Source organism: Cyphomyrmex costatus, unplaced genomic scaffold (assembly GCF_001594065.2).
Source record: "Cyphomyrmex costatus isolate MS0001 unplaced genomic scaffold, Ccosl1.0 scaffold868, whole genome shotgun sequence".
Classification (NCBI taxonomy): Eukaryota; Metazoa; Arthropoda; class Insecta; order Hymenoptera; family Formicidae; genus Cyphomyrmex; species Cyphomyrmex costatus.
In genome coordinates, this window is record NW_017280450.1 from 72,771 (window position 1) to 90,187 (window position 17,417).

General features: G+C 36.5%; 3 protein-coding genes and 2 long non-coding RNA genes across 6 annotated transcripts; all 5 read right to left on the reverse strand.

The window, feature by feature from the left end:
* Nucleotides 1-1,954: 1,954 nt before the first annotated feature.
* On the reverse strand, nt 1,955-3,824 carry LOC108781672 (uncharacterized). Its single transcript, XR_001940959.1, has 7 exons — nt 3,586-3,824; nt 3,192-3,402; nt 2,985-3,080; nt 2,813-2,910; nt 2,525-2,698; nt 2,138-2,416; nt 1,955-2,048 (listed from the first exon to the last, which is right to left on the reverse strand). It is a non-coding gene; the product is annotated as an uncharacterized LOC108781672 (long non-coding RNA).
* Nucleotides 3,825-3,958: 134 nt separating this feature from the next.
* Nucleotides 3,959-4,797, reverse strand: LOC108781674 (uncharacterized). Of its 2 annotated transcripts, none has more exons than XR_001940961.1 (4): nt 4,684-4,797; nt 4,468-4,610; nt 4,174-4,365; nt 3,959-4,037 (listed from the first exon to the last, which is right to left on the reverse strand). It is a non-coding gene; the product is annotated as an uncharacterized LOC108781674 (long non-coding RNA). The 2 variants fall into 2 exon arrangements; XR_001940960.1 differs by having other exon boundaries at nt 4,468-4,613.
* A 242-nt stretch (nt 4,798-5,039) lies between these two features.
* LOC108781671 (THAP domain-containing protein 4) lies at nt 5,040-9,554 on the reverse strand. The gene is made up of 5 exons (XM_018549722.1): nt 9,408-9,554; nt 9,085-9,286; nt 8,635-9,005; nt 5,272-5,373; nt 5,040-5,059 (listed from the first exon to the last, which is right to left on the reverse strand). Exons 1-3 carry the CDS (start codon nt 9,552-9,554, stop codon nt 8,887-8,889), a joined length of 468 nt encoding a protein of 155 aa, XP_018405224.1. The 3' UTR covers nt 5,040-5,059; nt 5,272-5,373; nt 8,635-8,886.
* On the reverse strand, nt 7,756-8,835 carry LOC108781667 (uncharacterized). Its single transcript, XM_018549720.1, has one exon. It carries the CDS (start codon nt 8,833-8,835, stop codon nt 7,756-7,758), a length of 1,080 nt encoding a protein of 359 aa, XP_018405222.1.
* A 4,706-nt stretch (nt 9,555-14,260) lies between the features above and the next one.
* Nucleotides 14,261-16,311, reverse strand: LOC108781668 (uncharacterized). The gene is made up of 3 exons (XM_018549721.1): nt 15,385-16,311; nt 14,946-15,264; nt 14,261-14,871 (listed from the first exon to the last, which is right to left on the reverse strand). Exons 1-3 carry the CDS (start codon nt 16,309-16,311, stop codon nt 14,261-14,263), a joined length of 1,857 nt encoding a protein of 618 aa, XP_018405223.1.
* Nucleotides 16,312-17,417: the final 1,106 nt, after the last annotated feature.

Consider the following 17,417-nt stretch of genomic DNA (forward strand, 5'->3'; position numbering starts at 1 on the left):
TCTTGCATGCAAAATTAAAAACCAAATAATTCCTTACAATAATACAAAAATTTCTATGTCTCTCAACTCTGCTAACAATAATAAGCAATTAATTATCACTTCAGAAGACGATGACAAAACCAACGCACAAACCTCTCACACAAGTAACATTGTTGTTCCTTATAATTCTAATTTTTCTAATTCTACTACTACTACTAATTCAATTATTACTAATTCTATTAATTTTATTGAGTCTTCAGCAACGAGCACTCACGAGGGATCTCTCTGCATGTCAGACGTTGCCAATTCTTATTTCACGCTGACGAAACCATTCCATCTTGACTGCTCCAAGGGACCAGCTCCCCTCATGCGAGGCTTGATTTCTACTTTATATTCATACTCTGTATCTACAAAAGAAGGAACAAATATTGTACAAGTAAGTAAAATATGCAAGAGCGTCAGCGGGTTAAAAACAATACATAAATTTTCAGCGGAATATAAAAGCGATAATAGCGAGAATATAGTAAAAATGTCTCAAAATTATAGCATACACAATAATTCAGCAAATTATACGAGAAGTATTCGGAATTTTTGTAATAATTCAGAGAATGTAACGGAGATAATTCAAAATTTTTGTAAGAATAATAATTCAGACAAACGGAAATAATTCCATCTTCTTTTAATAATGTTAATAGTAAGAATATAACAAAAGTAACTCATGTTAACTCTAATAATAATAATAATAATAATTTCGATAGAGTATCAAATATTGTACAATTATTACGTTTAGAACACTTAAATGTTCCTGAAAAAGAACATGTAATTGCACTAGTGAATTTACATAGTAATAGATTTTACATGCCTGATGAGTATCTCGATAAAACGCATGTGTTCTCTCATAAGATAGTCACTACGGATGACTCACCTATACAGACTAAGCAGTAAAGATTTCCTCCGGTACACAGAGATGAAATTACGCGGCAGGTTAAAGAATTAGTTTCCAAGGAAATAATTACTCTCTGTATCACCTTTTTACTCACCGGCAGTGTTGCGCTTAGATAATTAAAAATTATCTAGATATAGATAAGATAAATAATACAAAAATTTATTTTAGATAAGATGAAGATGATTAATTTTACATTAATCTAGATAAAAGATGAAATTAAAAAACTTTTATCTAGATAATTTTTAAGATGATTTTGTTTTTAAGTGACTATTAGGTAGTAAAACGATTTAAGATACAAAAAATATATTCATATTTTTATAAATCTATATTTTTTTTAAGAATAACAATTTTTCGAACATATCTGATAAACGGTTTCTACATGGAATTAATATTTGTTATCCGCAACTAAAAAGATGTTCTACTGGCGCTGATAATGGCAATGATGTATTATATTTTAAAAAAATTTGTTTAATGTGTAGTTATAAATTCAGAATATATATATATATATCTAATTCCTTTGATTTGTTTTCTAAATATGAAAATACTTCAATGTCGCTTTGAATGACTGGTGTCAAACTACCAAATTTTTGGTCTATATTGCAAAAAAAATTTGCATCACTACTACTACTGGAGGTTGATTGTTTACATAAAAATTTCTTACAATACTCTTCTACAATCTTAGATAAATTGAAAAAGATAACATTTTTTAAAATCTAAGATAAGATAAAGATAGTATAAAACAATATAAAAATGTAACTAGGGCGTAGAGCCAATTTAATCTAACAAATTATTTTAATTCATATATTAATACAATAATACAAATTCAGACGTTTCGACACCGATCGGGTCATTTTCAATGATACAACAGTATATCTACATTAAAATTAAACTATCGTTATACAATCTTCTTTATAATACTAAAAATTATAGATTCCGTGTATACATTTTGAACTTGGACTTCATATGTGTTTTTTTATCTTTGATCCTTGTCAAAAATAAAAAGATAGTATATATTCTTAATAATTTAGATAAAAATAAGATAAAGCTATTTCTTCATCTAGATGATTATCTAGACAATTTTATCTAGATAACGGAAAACACTGCTCAGCGGTGTGGATTGTTCCTAAAAAACCGGATTCATTAGGCAACAAGCGATGGCGAATGATTATAGATTATAGGAAGCTAAATGAGAAAACGATAGGAGACGCTTACCCGCTACCGAATATCAGCGACATACTCGACCAGCTCGGAGGTGCTAAATACTTCTCGATGCTTGACCTTGCAAGCGGATTTCACCAGATTCCAATGGATCCTATGGATGCTCACAAGACGGCCTTTTGAACTCCATTCGGACACTTTCAATTTTCTCGAATGCCATTTGGATTGAAAAACGCGCCTGCCACTTTCCAGAGGCTAATGGACGTATTAACTGGTCTTCAAAACGTTGAACTACTTGTATATATGGATGACATAGTGTTGTATGCTAGCTCACTACGAGAACACGAGATCAAGATTAATAAATTGATGAATAGACTGATAGTTGCCAATCTGACACTCCAGTCAGATAAATGTGAGTTTCTCCGTCATGAAATTACTTACCTTGGGCACATCATTAAAGAAGATGGTGTTAGGCCTGACCCACAAAAACTGGCGGTCAAAAATTTTCCAAGGCCACGTAACCAAAAAAATGTGCGTCAATTTCTCGGCCTTGCAGGTTATTACAGACGTTTTATTCCAGGGTTCTCTAAACTCGCCAGCCCTCTGTCAAACCTTCTGAAAAAGGAAGCAACGTTTAAGTAGATACATGAAACACAGGGAGCCTTCGATGTATTACTTTGTGAGGAACCGATTCTACAGTATCCACTTCGAGCAAGATTTTGTACTTACGACAGATGCCTCAGACTTTGCTAGTGGAGGAGTGCTCAGCCAAGGTGTGATCGGCCAAGATCTTCCTATACGATATGCATCAAGAGTCTTAAATTCGGCTGAAAGGAATTATTCTACTATTGAGAAGGAATTGCTGGCAATTGTATACTGCGTAAACTATTTCAGACCTTACCTGTATGGCAGAACATTTGTATTAGTGACTGATCATCAACCATTGACTTGGCTGCATCGAGTTAAGGATCCTACATCACGACTTATGAGATGGCGCCTTAAATTAGAAGAGTACAATTATAAAATAGTGTATAAATCTGGTAATTCTAATAACAATGCAGACGCTCTGTCCAGAAATCCTCCTTCTAATCCAGAAACTATAACTCACTTGTCATTGTTACCTATTACTAGGAGTCGTCGCCTTATTACTGCTCCACCTTTCAATCCAGACTCAAATTCTAATGATGAGACACCCCGACAGAAAGCTAATTCATTGCTTAATAAAAGTCGACCTATGACAAGGTCAATGACTTCTAAAAATACGCGGGCTGAGGAATCAGTTCCTTTTCCATCCTTTCCCTCTATTATTTTAGAAACGTCTAAAATAGAAAATCTTGTTAATAACAATCCAAATTTATAAATTAATAGCAATTCTAAAGCCTCTCATACTACAGCAAGAAACGATAAAAGTAAAAATTTCATTCAAGCGCACGATATACGAGCTGAAGAGACACCAGCTCCATGCACTTCAACATATAATTTGCGATCTCGAAGATTAGTACTTATCGAAACTCCACACGACGTCTCTCAGGACTCAGATGACTCTTTTGATGCCGAGGAAGCACAAGGTTCAACTATAGCTGCTAAATTGCGTTTGCCCGACGAGGACTTCTTAATGTTTCATCAACCACGAGCTCCTGAAGAAGACTTCATCTCGCCGGACAACCAAAACGGTAACGAACAAATATCTGATTCAGAATCTTCATTTGATAGCGAACCCGAAATTTTTGTAGATAGTCAAGACTCATCCTGTATTATTAAGGAAACGGATATTTGCTTTTCCAATCGCAACGATAATTTAATCATTTTGCTAACCACTATAATCAAATACCTTGTGACAACGGAACACGAAAACTCGCTAAAGATGGAAAATTTGCCTTCAGTAGATAACTTAATGTTAGGAAGAGCATGTGTAATATCGTCATCTTTCCCGGCCGTCATATAATAGCTTTAACTGTAAAAGAAAGGCCAAGTACTAAACTCGATAAAAATATCTTATCAGAATGCTGCATATCTTTGTTAGACGTTGCAACCGAATTAAATCTACATATATTCAGTATCACGAAGATAGAGAAAGTAGATTCAATTACCTGGCAAAATATATTGCATTATTTTCGCAAGACATTCTCCGATCGCCCGGTATCTATATCGGTTTGTCAAGGAGCCATCATCACACCACCAGTAGAAAACAGAACAAAAATCATCGCAGAGAATCATGCGTCAACAGTCGGGGGACACAAAGGAGTCACGAAGACATATTTACGTATAAAACAACAGTTCTTCTGCAACAATATGAAATCACAGATTCAAGATTATATAAAAAGATGTAACTGCCAGCTGCAAAAATTGGTAAGGAGAAAAATAAGGCAACCTACGATACTTACAGATACTCTGGGACGCGCCTTCGACAAGGTCGCTCTCGATATAGTCGGACCTTTACCCAGAACAGGACGTGGAAATGGATATGTGCTCACCATGCAAGACCTTCTGACTTAATACTCTGTTTATGTGCCACTCGCAGATGCAACTGCTGAAAGCACAGCAATAGCATTTATTAACAATTTTATTTGCAAGTTCGGATGCCCTCGAAGCATACTCACCGATCAAGGTACCAACTTTTTAAATCATTTGATGAGAAGCATCACGAAGAAGTTTCATATTCAACAGCTTCGCACAACGGCCTTTCACCCACAAAGCAATGGATCACTAGAGAGATTGCATCATGTTCTAGCCAAGTATATAAAATATTTAATAAATCGTAAAGAAGAATGGGATGAATTAATTGACAGAGCAAATTTTTCTTACAACACTTCGATCCACGAAGGCACTGGATTTAGCCCGTACGAACTTGTTTTCGGTACACCGGCTCGAATACCTTCTGGAACGTCACAGGAAAGTCATCCAGATACGTATCACCAATACTTGTTAAACTAGTTTTCCGATATCTCCGATATCCAAACTATAGCTAAGGCCAACCTAGAAAAAGCGAAACAAAGGTCGAAATTTTATTATGATAAAAAGGTAAATATGGCAACTTTTAATATAGGTGATGAATTCTTAATGTTAAATGAGAGAAAAACGCGTAAGTTTGACGGAGAATACGTAGGGCCATTTTTAATTATCGAGGTACTTGATAAAGGTAACGTAAAGTTAAAAATGAGAGAAAATTGCACACGGGTAGTACATACCAATCGCCTCAAGCGAGCTCATTTTGGCGCATTAGGCGTCTGAGGTAGTAGTGTCCTTCCTCAAATTAATTGCGATTATTTTTCAGCCAATATTCAAGTGTCCTGCAGAGTATGAGTGTAACGAGAAATCAGGTAACTCCATGATTAACTTCTTATTAATTCTGAACTGTTTCTAGAATAATAGATTTACAAACTGTTACTTGCAATGATTATAATAATCAATTATGCATATATATATGTATATATATATAATATACATATATATATATATGTATATATATTGAAGGGTAGCTTGATATTTACTTATTCGAACGCCGCGGGCGAGCCTCCGTTTCCCTAGTAATACTGCCTGTAGTGGCAGCCGCGTGTCTGTTCTAGTTCTCGAGAGAGAACGCGCGAGGGAGCATTAATACAATAACAGAAAAATTTTAGCTGACAGGAAACAGAAGTAATGAAAGTATATCTTTTAAAAAATCAAGCGATTGATAATGTGCTAAACGTGTTGATAATATAGTGATGAAAGGAGATAATAAATGAAATATGTATATACATATATGTATAGATATATTTAATATATATGCGTATATACATATTAATAATCATGTGGTGACATCATAATAAGTCGTGTTGGTTGTACGACACAGCAGTACCCTTCTGGTGGTGAAAAAAGGAATAAACAATTTTATTTCATCTTCAGTGTGAAGATCTAAAAAAAACAATGGGTTCTTAATGCATGGCCGTAATGAATACAAGCAGATTTTGTGTAATTTATTATTAACATATATTTATTTTTAACATAAACAAAGACACAAGTGCAGTGTTATACACATAAACAGTAATAACATTAATAAAATTAAATATTTTGTTAAAATTAAAAAAGTAACAAAATGTAAGGCAATTGGGGATGCAAAGAAAAAGTGCTGATTACAGTATTTCGCAATGCAGGAAAAATAAGTGTATAAAATGCAAATTTTTACTTATGCTAGTTAATAGAGTAATTAGTACGGAGATTATCAAACATGCACATGTTTTGTAAAAAAGTCATCATTAATAAATGCAAACGGGAAAAAGCATTGAAAAAATAGTACGATGACTTACGTTACTATGAGTCTCATTACACGCACTGGTAAAAACCGTTTTAGCAAAAACGTTTTAGAGAATTTTTGCATCCGATTGTATGCTCTTTTACATCTATTTACTAGTGCGTGTAAATGTAGTTTATATTATATACATTAACAAGCGTGCAAGAAATTCGTTATCCATAAACGCAGTCATTAATCGCAGTCACAAATGAGGGTTTAAAATAACAAAATTTGTTGAATGAAACACAGCAAAACGCAAGCATACAAACAAAAACGAAATTATTTTACATTACAATGCATCGCCATACTTTTGCTACCGTATGTTGCAGTTTTATCGAAACGCGAGGTCGACGATAGCTTCAAGCGGGCGACTACAAAACGTGAAACGATTTTTTATTTTAAATCATGGCACGTGGGTACATTAAATGGAATTTCGATACATTTATTACAAAAGAACGTTCTAAGATTAACATTTTTCTGCAATCGAAGTGTTTCGTAATACGCTCGAATTCGTTTCTCCATTGCACAAAAGAAATCAAAAGTCACGATATTTACAAAAAATAATTCATCTTTCTTGAAACCTTTAAGAGTTGTTAATTTACTAAATGCAAGGGAGTTTTCAGTCATCGATCCGGTAGACCCAATGCATACATTACAAACTGATTGATTTTCGAAAATAGATTGCAAAATATATCCTGCAAAGTAATAAAGACTTTGTTGTTCGAGTTCAACGAAAAGTATTGAAGTCTCCATTACAGGTCCGTCATTCACCGTTGATATTAGGGATGATTCAGAGCGTTTTTCGGCATTTCGATTACGTATCACAGACAAAAAATCAGATAAAAATTCACGATCATCTTCATCGTAATTTTCCGTAGGTATCGGCTGCATGTACTGCGAAACAGTGATCGATTTCAAATGATATTTAAATTGCAACGCGTTAACCGTAAAGTTTTTGCTACGCACAACCCCGAATAAATTTTCTAAACAATCCTGGGTGAACCGACCTAACATGACGAATTTAAAGTTCCGTTCTTCAAGTAAGTATGATGTTAACTCGATAGCCGATACAGTCGAAATAATAATGCCCGTTTGGAATGGTTTCCAATCCCCTTTCTCCCCAACTCGCATTTCTAAAAACAACTGGACTACCTCTCGCAAAAACTCGACCGCATCGTGGTACTTATCCATTTTCGCATAATTCAAAGCCAACATACTATCTCGATTTGACATCAATTTAAACCATCGTGCGACGACTCCAACAAACCAAGAGGTTGTTTTTAACTGTGGTGCATTGTTTATATCCGCTAATACATTAAGCGCGCAGCTAATCTCATGACTGAGTACATTTTTAGCGTTACCAACTCGCATTTTCAAGAAGTGTTTATCCTTTTCTACTAATTCACGTTTCAGCTTTGGTGCTGGTTTGAAAAAAAAGGGTCTCTTGCTGTGATATTAATTCTAAAAAATGCTGTACACTAACTTTATCCGATTCCAAATTGTATTTCTCAATAAATGATTTTGAAATCGTGATAAAGTTATTGTTAAAGAGGCCTTGTTTGAAATTTTTCAGAGCATGAGGAGGATCGTGGAAGAAGAACAATCGTCTCTTACAACCGCACGGATGTTCGGAAGAGTTATTTATTTTCGAATACCGACTAGCGTTAATGCCGAACACTTTCCACATCGCCCGATTTGCCGAACCCATGTCCGAGATTACACTATGCACACGTAGACCGATTTTTTCGGCTCTTTCGATAATTTTTAGAATAATCGGCGCGAAGGTAGAGCCATCCACGATATTTCCCGTATAATAATATCCAACAACTTGCTTCCAGCGATGAGCAATACCGGCAAGCATAAAAACTAACGCATGTGTAGCAAGACCCGAATGATTTGGCAACGTGATATTTCCGATGTTTTCGCCCGTGGATAAATCGTACTTTTGGTCCAAAGCTATGCTCATTTCATCGAGAACTATAACGCAATCTCTGTGCGAATTGCATTCAAATTGATCTGCCTTAATTTTTAAAAACTGAAAAACCTCGTCTGAAATTCCACTTTCAAATTTCCACCCTTCTAGTGATCTTCTTATAGTTCTACAGGATGGTAAAGGCCATCCTTTCCTAAGTAAATAAGCATAGCCTGAATTCCCACATGCAAATTTTAGAGCACAAGCATCAGTTAAAGTTTTAGCCGACCATTCACGCACTCGACTCTTTCCACACATTACAAACTTTATTTGATCCGTATTAAAAAGTTTAGAAGTAACGGCAGTTACCTTCGAACTTAGTGATTCCGTTTCAAGGATTTCAATTCTGGTTTTCAATTTTCTCATTGCCTTCTTGTGATCTAGTTTCATCCTTTTCCTGACATTTTCACCTTGCAGATACAATTTTTCCAAATTTTCCTGTTTTCTTTTCATCTGTTGGTAATCATTGCAAACATTTTCGTATTTTTTCGTCATTTCTTGAAGTTTCATCTTTTTAATTGAAGCATTTCCATATGATGATTGTACATATAAAACATTTTGCTACTCTTCGATTTCAATAGATTGATGTACGATACTGTTCATGGCGTCGTTTATTATATTCGAGGATGATTTCAATGTATTGATATGTTCCTCAGCGTCAATAATTGCGACAATATGCTCTAATATTATATTTTTGAAATCCAATTAAGGTGGTAAAAAATGAATTCACATTTAAAATGACAGCTGCTACATACTCACCAACAGATTCTTCTTCGTTTTCAAGAAACACGCCCGGTTCTTTCCTTTCGCTTGAGCTTGTTACAATTTGTACTGTATGAACTTCAGAACTTGCAACAGTCTGTGCATCTGGTACCTCAAACAGCGTTGGAATAGCAGTACTTCTTAGTTTTTTCTTTCCATCAACACGTGTCTTCTCCCACATGACAGGAGCGAAGTGTTTCTAAAATTGAATATTTGTTACTGTATTATTTTACTTTCAATAATAATTATATTCTCTCGATACAATAGTTTATTTCTTAAATGTATAATAAAAATGACATTAAAATACAGTAACTATATACCTCACATAAAACAGAATGATCTGTTGGAGTCCAATTCGGCTTATTTAGGCATTTGGTCCACTGATTTCTTCTCTCTTTGTCTTTCGGAAAGCAGCACATCTTCACTCCATTTAATGATCTTGCACCACAAGAAATGCATCGCGCCATGGTTGTTGTCTGAAACTCGAGTTATGATAAAACGTATACCACGCTAATCCATTAATATCCAAAAAATACAATATATTTTTACAATGTAAAGTTAAAGGTAAAAAGTAAAACGTCTACATTTTAATAACAAAATAATTTATAAACACAATTGTACAAATAAGGTATTGTAATGGAAGCCTACCTTAGACGCCTGTTTTAGTTATTAAATCGAGATTCTATATATACAGATATACGCGTATCAAAGCACTTGCGAGAATCTTAACGAATATCTATAGACCTCTGATGGCGGGTCGACGTAGTAATATTCTTCGCAATATATTATTCACAGTAATATATATATATATGTGTGTTCCCTTCCCACCCCCCCCACCGCCCAATTTGCGCGCCGAACAATCGTCGGTCTTTAAACGCAATTCTATCTGAAAATACTAATATACATTGAAAATGACCCGATCGGAGTCGAAACGTTTGGAAAACCTCTGGAAACCTCCAATGTACATCGCATATCCTCAATCTTGAAACGCAACTCTAATAAACTGAAATAAATATCCCCTTAATTTACTTGAAATTTAAACGCATTGATTTCGCCCGCGTCATTTAAATATTTATGATAAGGCTCAATAAGTATTCAACTAATAATATAATGAAATAAGGGCAATGAGCCAATTTTCATTAAAAATCTTTAAATCAATCTAATATATTGCGAAGAATATCACGTAATGTTGGCGTTTCGCCAACAATTGTACAATTTAACCCTCAGTTGTCATATTGGGTATGGCATATTAGCAAGCATTGCAAAAGTGTTTTTATCATATTTTTAAAGTAAAAATACAGCAATTCAAAAATCTTACGGATGCAATTCACGCAATGCGTTCTTGATGACACTAACCTTTTGGCTACGTATACTACGTAAGCAGCCTGATACACCGATTCACAGACTCACTAGCACACCGATTTGGTCCAACATATGGCGACACCAATCACGAGAAGGTACGCTTATGGCCATACTCTCATTATAGGTACTCTACACAAGCCCATCGTTTCCGGCGCGCACAAAAAGAGTCTTGTACGGAGCGTTGTACGACGTGTGCCAACTATCCGACGCGAAGAGAGATCCTGACATTTTATGTAACTGCGAATAAAGTTTATGTGTTCAGCATCGCCTGTGTGTTATTTACGATCAAGATCCCGAAAACCCCTACAATATGTATATAACAGTTTTTTACATTTTAAAAATAAATCACAAAAGATCAATATTAATTTTAAAAGAATTCTCTTATACCATTGGTGTACACTCGGTCAGTCAGTTCGTCAGTAAGTTACTACTTGTCTTTCAGTCAGTCAGTAAATTTATCATGAGTAATCTGTAAAATATTTTAAGGGTACGGTATATGTGTGCCCTACTGAAACCGTAAGTTATATACTTAATATATTATGAGAATGCACAATTAATTATAATAATGACTCCTTTTATCTCCTTATGTGGAGCATACGACGTCTATAGACCTCTTCCTCTTTTGTCCGAGGCCTATATTCGTTTCTCGAATCAGATTGTTTTTCGGATTTGTGGGTGATTGATCCACAGAATCCTACCTCAGTCAGATATTAGAGACAAATATCTACTGATGTATACTGATGTATACTGATATAGGACCTACAATTTAACGCCGAATCCGAACGGCGCTGATGATCATAGATCTTTTGATCACCAGGTGGAGCCAGTCATTTTTTGGCTCATTAAACGCGAAAAATCGCGTTTGGGCGCACGTGGGATTGAACTCGGGTCTACAGATCGCGAGTCAATTGCATTGAGCGGTGAGCCACTCGACGCCACATGCACAATTAATTGATATAAAATTACGATTTGTGTTGAACAGTTGATTTGAAAAACAAGTAAATATGATAATGTAATCGGTTGTAACGGTCAAGCTGTATTGCTGCTTTGATTGCTGTATTGCTAATCAATAATAATATGTGAAAAAGCGTTTTTCAGTGAAATACATTTGGGAAACATTGATATGCATTTGAAAAAAAATATACGCATACTTAAGGGGTTAAGGCACTCTTCGGCACTAAAAATGAAGGGTTATTTGTTGAATTTTTTTCTCAGATAATATTAAGTGGATCAAAATATCATTTTAAGGGTTTATTATGTGTATAAAAAAGTACAGAAAAAAATTTTTTTCGGCCGAAAAAACTTAAAAATGGCGGCGTTCCAGCAGTCTCAATATGGGTGTTCGTTTTTGAAGTGGGCACATGGTGGGCAGGATAGAGGTCCGTAGTCACATCCTAGGGCAAAGGAAAAAATTTTTTCAGTATCTTTATGAGTTTTTCTATGGCAATACACAAGATTAGGACAAAAAATTGATTTTTCGCGGAATGGCAGCAAAATTAACATTAGTATCGCGTATTTCGTTAAAAAATCGATCTTATTTTGTTTATAAAAAATGTAATTGTTAACCAATCGTAAAAATCATGTGTATTGCTTTAGATAATGTAGTTAAGAAACCACTGTTAAAATTTCAAATCAATCGGACAAAAATTGTTCGAGTTATGCTGCCCACCAACTTGAAAAACATGGTTTCGAGAAAAAAACGCGTTTTAAGTTTTGGAACGTGTTTACTCTATGAAATTTAGCTATTATAAGTACATCAATTTTTTTTACCATTATTCTGCTATCCCAGGACCATATAGCATCCCTTCCAATTCTTCCAAATCCAAATGATCTTCTTCGGCTTCTTTATGTGTCTTACTGTCACCATCTCCCACATAGTGCACATATTTGACATTATGTAAATCTTCGGAGCGCGAAAACCCGATTTAAAAAATTTTCCGACTAAAACCACCTATTGTATATTGTTCTTGACACATTTTTACGTCGATTAAGCCAATAAACAAATATTCGATAAAAATTTTTTTCAAGATTGCCCTAATCCCTTAATGACGTATTTACAGCTTGCTGCGTAATAAAATGTATTTTAATATATTTATTACATATTGAACGTATTAAATGAACAATATGATTATCCAACGCACTTTGTTCAGATATATGACTTTCTAAATTTATAAATAATTTGCTTCCAATAAAACTGTTTAAAACTTTAATTGTTAAGTAATTAACGGTAAATTGTTTATTCATGTATTTCCCGCTACTTTCAATAACGTATTTCTAATGATTTTCTTACATGTACGACAAATTGTTATTACGTCATTAGATAAATATGTTAATCTACCTCTATTTTTATAAGTAATTAAACTGTTGCTATATATGATTTTATTTGATTTCAATGCTTCTATACAATGATTGCATAAAATACTTTTTTGTAATTGCATGACAACGTATCCTGCGATATACTGTTACTTGGTTTAAAAATTCAGATAAATGTATTAAATCTAATGTATAATATAATCATGACCATCTATGGCGTTATCCGTTACAATTGTATCATCTTCCAATCGATTTAATCCACTTAACCTTAATCGAATAACACATCTTCTGAATTAAGGGGTTAGTACACTCCAGAGACGGCTTTTTTTTGTTAATTTTTGGGAATTAATTTATAAAAAAGTATGTAAGCTAAACGGCTAATTTTTTTTTATTGTTTTCTACATATATCGAAGAACACGTCAAATTTTTTTTGAGTCAAAAAATGCAGAATTCGCTGAGTTACGCTGCTTCGCGCGTAACCATGATTTTTCGAGGTGGCCTGGTGGTGTACATGGTTTGGCAAAAACCAGTAGTCTGGGACAAAAATAAAAAATTTGTGATTATCTATGATATATTGGCTATCGGCTAACGGAGCCTTTTTTTTTTAATTTTTAGCGCCGAGAAAAAAATTCCTGAATTTTTAGTTTCATTTTTTGTAAAAAAAAAAATATGTTATTATTATTAATAACTTTTAAACAAAACAAAATATTGAAAAAACCGTCCGTTAGCCGAAAGACACTAGTCTTTAGTATATGTGTACCAAATTCCAAGTCGATTCGTTAAATAGATCCTGAGAAATCGTGTACACCGTCTTGAAAAACATAGTTTCGAGAAAAACGCGTTTAAAGTTTTGGTACTAGTTTCTTCAGTGATAAAATTTATTTAAGCATCTTACCCTTAATCTGCCATTCCTGCCTCATAAAAGGAATCTTCTGTCGGTGTATTACACAAGTTCAAAATCGAATGGTAAGTCATTGTGCTGAACCTACCGGGTTGGTAACGATTTATTGCAGGTAGGCGTTTCGGAGCAATTCGGAGCGCTCCAGTCATAGCTCGAAAATTCAATGAAAAAAAATTCTAGCGGGTATGAGACCTTTTGCCTTTTATTCTAGAGGGTTCAAAGGATTTTTTAAGCCAATAACAAAACTATCGATTTTTTAAAAATTCTGGAGTGTACTAACCCCTTAAACTATGAGAACGTGAAGTAAATAATTAAAGTTTGACTAATTATTATACAACGCTGCCGCCCTTGAAAGGCTCCGCTTTCAAAATGTAAACGAAAGATGAAACAAGAAAAAGGAAACGGCAACTGGATCGTCACCGCAACGCAAGCTCTCAGAGCCTTATAAAGTTAGAAACGAATTAACGTTGAGAGTTGACAAAATGTGCGACGCTGCATGCCTGATATGTGCAAACGCAAACAATTTTGATGTGCTTAACCTAAGTTAAGTATAATAACATGATAAAGTTGTGCGCGAAAACAGAACATATTTGATGTCTAGTATTTATCAGTGGAGTCATCTATAGGTAATATCGCTATCCTAGTTAACGGTCTTGTAAGAACACCCTTTGCTGTTTTTATGTCAGCGGTTCTTACAACGCCGTCTGTGTCCGGATGGACGCCTTGTACGCGCCCTAACAGCCAGTGAAGAGGGTGTAACCCTTGCTGTTTTATTAGTACGACTTGACCGATCTTTAATTGATCCCCCTTGCTAGTCTTCCATTTGGAACGCGCTTGTAAGGTGTGGAGGTATTCTGAACTCCACCGTCGCCAGAAATGTTGCCTCAATTGTTCTACGCGTTGCCAACGAATGAGCCTATTTTCGCTTATGTCGCTCAAATCGTGGCAAGGAAAACTGTCTACGGTAGTGCCGATTAGAAAATGTCCGGTGCTCAAATAAGCGAGGTCATTGGGGTCTTCGCTCAATGAAGCGATGGGCCGTGAATTTAATATCGCTTCTACATCGCATAAAATAGTTTGCATCTCTTCGAAAGTTAGATGAGCATTGCCGATTACACGATATAAGTGGAATTTTGCAGACTTTATCGCGGCTTCCCAGAGTCCTCCACAATGTGGGCGTTGGGTGGTATGAAGTTCCATGTTATTCGCTGTTCGCGCAAAAATAACTGGATTTTATTTTGTATGCACTCTTTTTCAAGAAAATTAGAGAATTCGCGCAAACGATGACGGGAACCTACGAAAGTAGTGCCATTGTCTGACCACATGTGGGAAGGCTTCCCTCTGCGCGATATAAATCTTTTGAAGGCTGCTAAGAACATGTCGGTGGTTAAATCACTAACTAGTTCTATGTGTACCGCTTTAGTAGCGAAGCATACGAACATGGCGATGTATGCTTTGTGAGTATGCGCGTTTCTGCGTTTCCCCTCTCGCAGAGTTAACGAACCGGCGTAGTCCACGCCGCAATACGAGAATGGTCGGGAAACAGTGATGCGACTAGGGGGTAAGGGGCTCGTAATGGTTTCTGAATGAACAGACTTAATCTTAAAACATTTAACACACTTTAAAATGATTTTTCGTGTTAGAGATCGCAATGATAAAGGTCAAAATTGCTGTCGGATGGCGGCCATCGTAGCCTGGGTGTCGACATGTAAGCTACGTACATGCGCTTGCGTGATGATTCGTCTTGATAGTTCGTGATTTTTCGGTGGCAGCATCGGGTGACGCGCGTCCTGTGTTAGATTTGAATGTTTTAATCGACCTCCAACTTTAATTAATCCATCGTCGAGAAATGGATTGAGTGTCAAAATCCCGCTGGATGTATTGAGGCTCTTGTTGCTGCTCAAGGCCTTGTACTCCTCGGGAAAGGAATGCTGTTGCACGGTCCTACACATTAGTTCCAATGCTGCCGTGGTTTCTTCGTGAGAGACGAAATGTGTTGTAATGCCTGCAGGTCTTCGTAAGAACCTCAAGCAATATGCCACAACGCGACAGGCTCTGTCAAGGTTTGAATGATTGTTGAGTATGTCTTCTATGACACTGGTGTCAACGACTGCAATGTTAACGTATATTTTTCGAAGTTCGGAGGTGTCCTCCTGACGTAGAAATTGATTGGCGGGCCAGAAATTCTCATTGTGTTGCAAAAAGTCGGGACCCTTCCACCAAGTGGTTGCATGAATTAAATCGCTTGGATTTGAACCTCGTGAAAGTAAGTCGGCTGGATTTTGACCGGACGGTACGTGTCGCCAATCCGTCGCTTGAGTCAACCGTTGTATTTCTCCTATGCGGTTTGCGACGAAAACTGAAAACATGCGTGATTCTGAGGATATCCAACTCAATGTAATTGTTGAATCCGACCATAGATACACCTTGATGTCAGACGTATCTATTGACAATCGAACCTTGTCCATCAGCCGTGCCAGTAGAAGCGCTGCAGATAGTTCCAGCCTTGGCAATGATACAGCCTTCAACGGCGCAATTCTTGATTTGGAGCAAAGAAGTTCTAAACGATACTTGTTCGCATCGAGCTCAGTCCGTATGTACACGCAGGCTCCATATGCATTTTGACTGGCATCACAGAAGCCATGCATTTGTATATGTTGACGTTCAATGCTGTTTGACACGTCTGGGAATCGCTAGTCGGTTGAGCTCCGTCAACTGCGACTTGAAGGTGATCCATCGTACGTGTAAGTTCTGAGAAACTGACTCGTCCCAATCGATGCCTGCTCGCCAGAGATCTTGCAGTATTAACTTGGTGATGACGATGATCGGACCAAGTAAGCCTAACGGATCGTATAATTTGGAAACGTCCGATAGAATTTTCCGTTTTGAAATTGCGTCATGTGACATGACCGGGTCGTATGAAAAATGTAGCGTGTCTGTGTTGGCGTTCCATTTGATCCCCAAGATGTGAGCGCTTTCGTCGTCGTCGATGACAACGGGTTTGTCATTTCTATTGGGTGTTGCGTCCAGCAATTCTGGGGTGTTGGAAACCCATTTTCCAAGCACAAATGCGCCTAGTCTCAGTAGTTCGATCGCTTCATCTCGAAGAGACTCCGCTTCTTGGATGGTGTCTGCACCGGTTAGTAGATCGTCGACATAGAAGTCGCGTCTTATACACGCTGATCCAAAAACGGGAAACGTGGATGAATGATGATCGGCTAGATGTTTAATGCACCTGGTTGTGGAGAAAAGAAACCGATGACGTGCCATAGGTCACTGTCATCAGTTCGTATGTCTTGATGTCCGTCTTGGAGTCGCTGCGCCACAAAATTCTTTGAAGAGATGTTTGCGAAGGGTGTATAAGCACCTGTCGGTACATTTTTATGATGTCTGCGATCAAAGCGTGAACGAAGGTGCGGAATCGCATCACGATGGACATCAAATCTTGCTGCACCACTGGGCCGACTCTCAAGACGTCGTTTAATGATAATCCTGTGTCACTCTTACTTGAAGCGTCGAAAACGACACGAATCTTGGATGACTGTTTAGCCCCCTTGAAGACGCCATGATGAGGCAAGTAGAAAGATGCTGTATCCTCAAGTGGAGACACGCTGACTTCCTTCATGTGTCCTAGCTTTAAATATTCGTTCATGAAGTGGACATATTGATCCCTTAAGTTGGGATCTCGAATGAACCGACGCTTTGTTCCTTGTAAGCGTCGCAATGCGATGTCCCTTGTGTTGCCAAGGTTGCC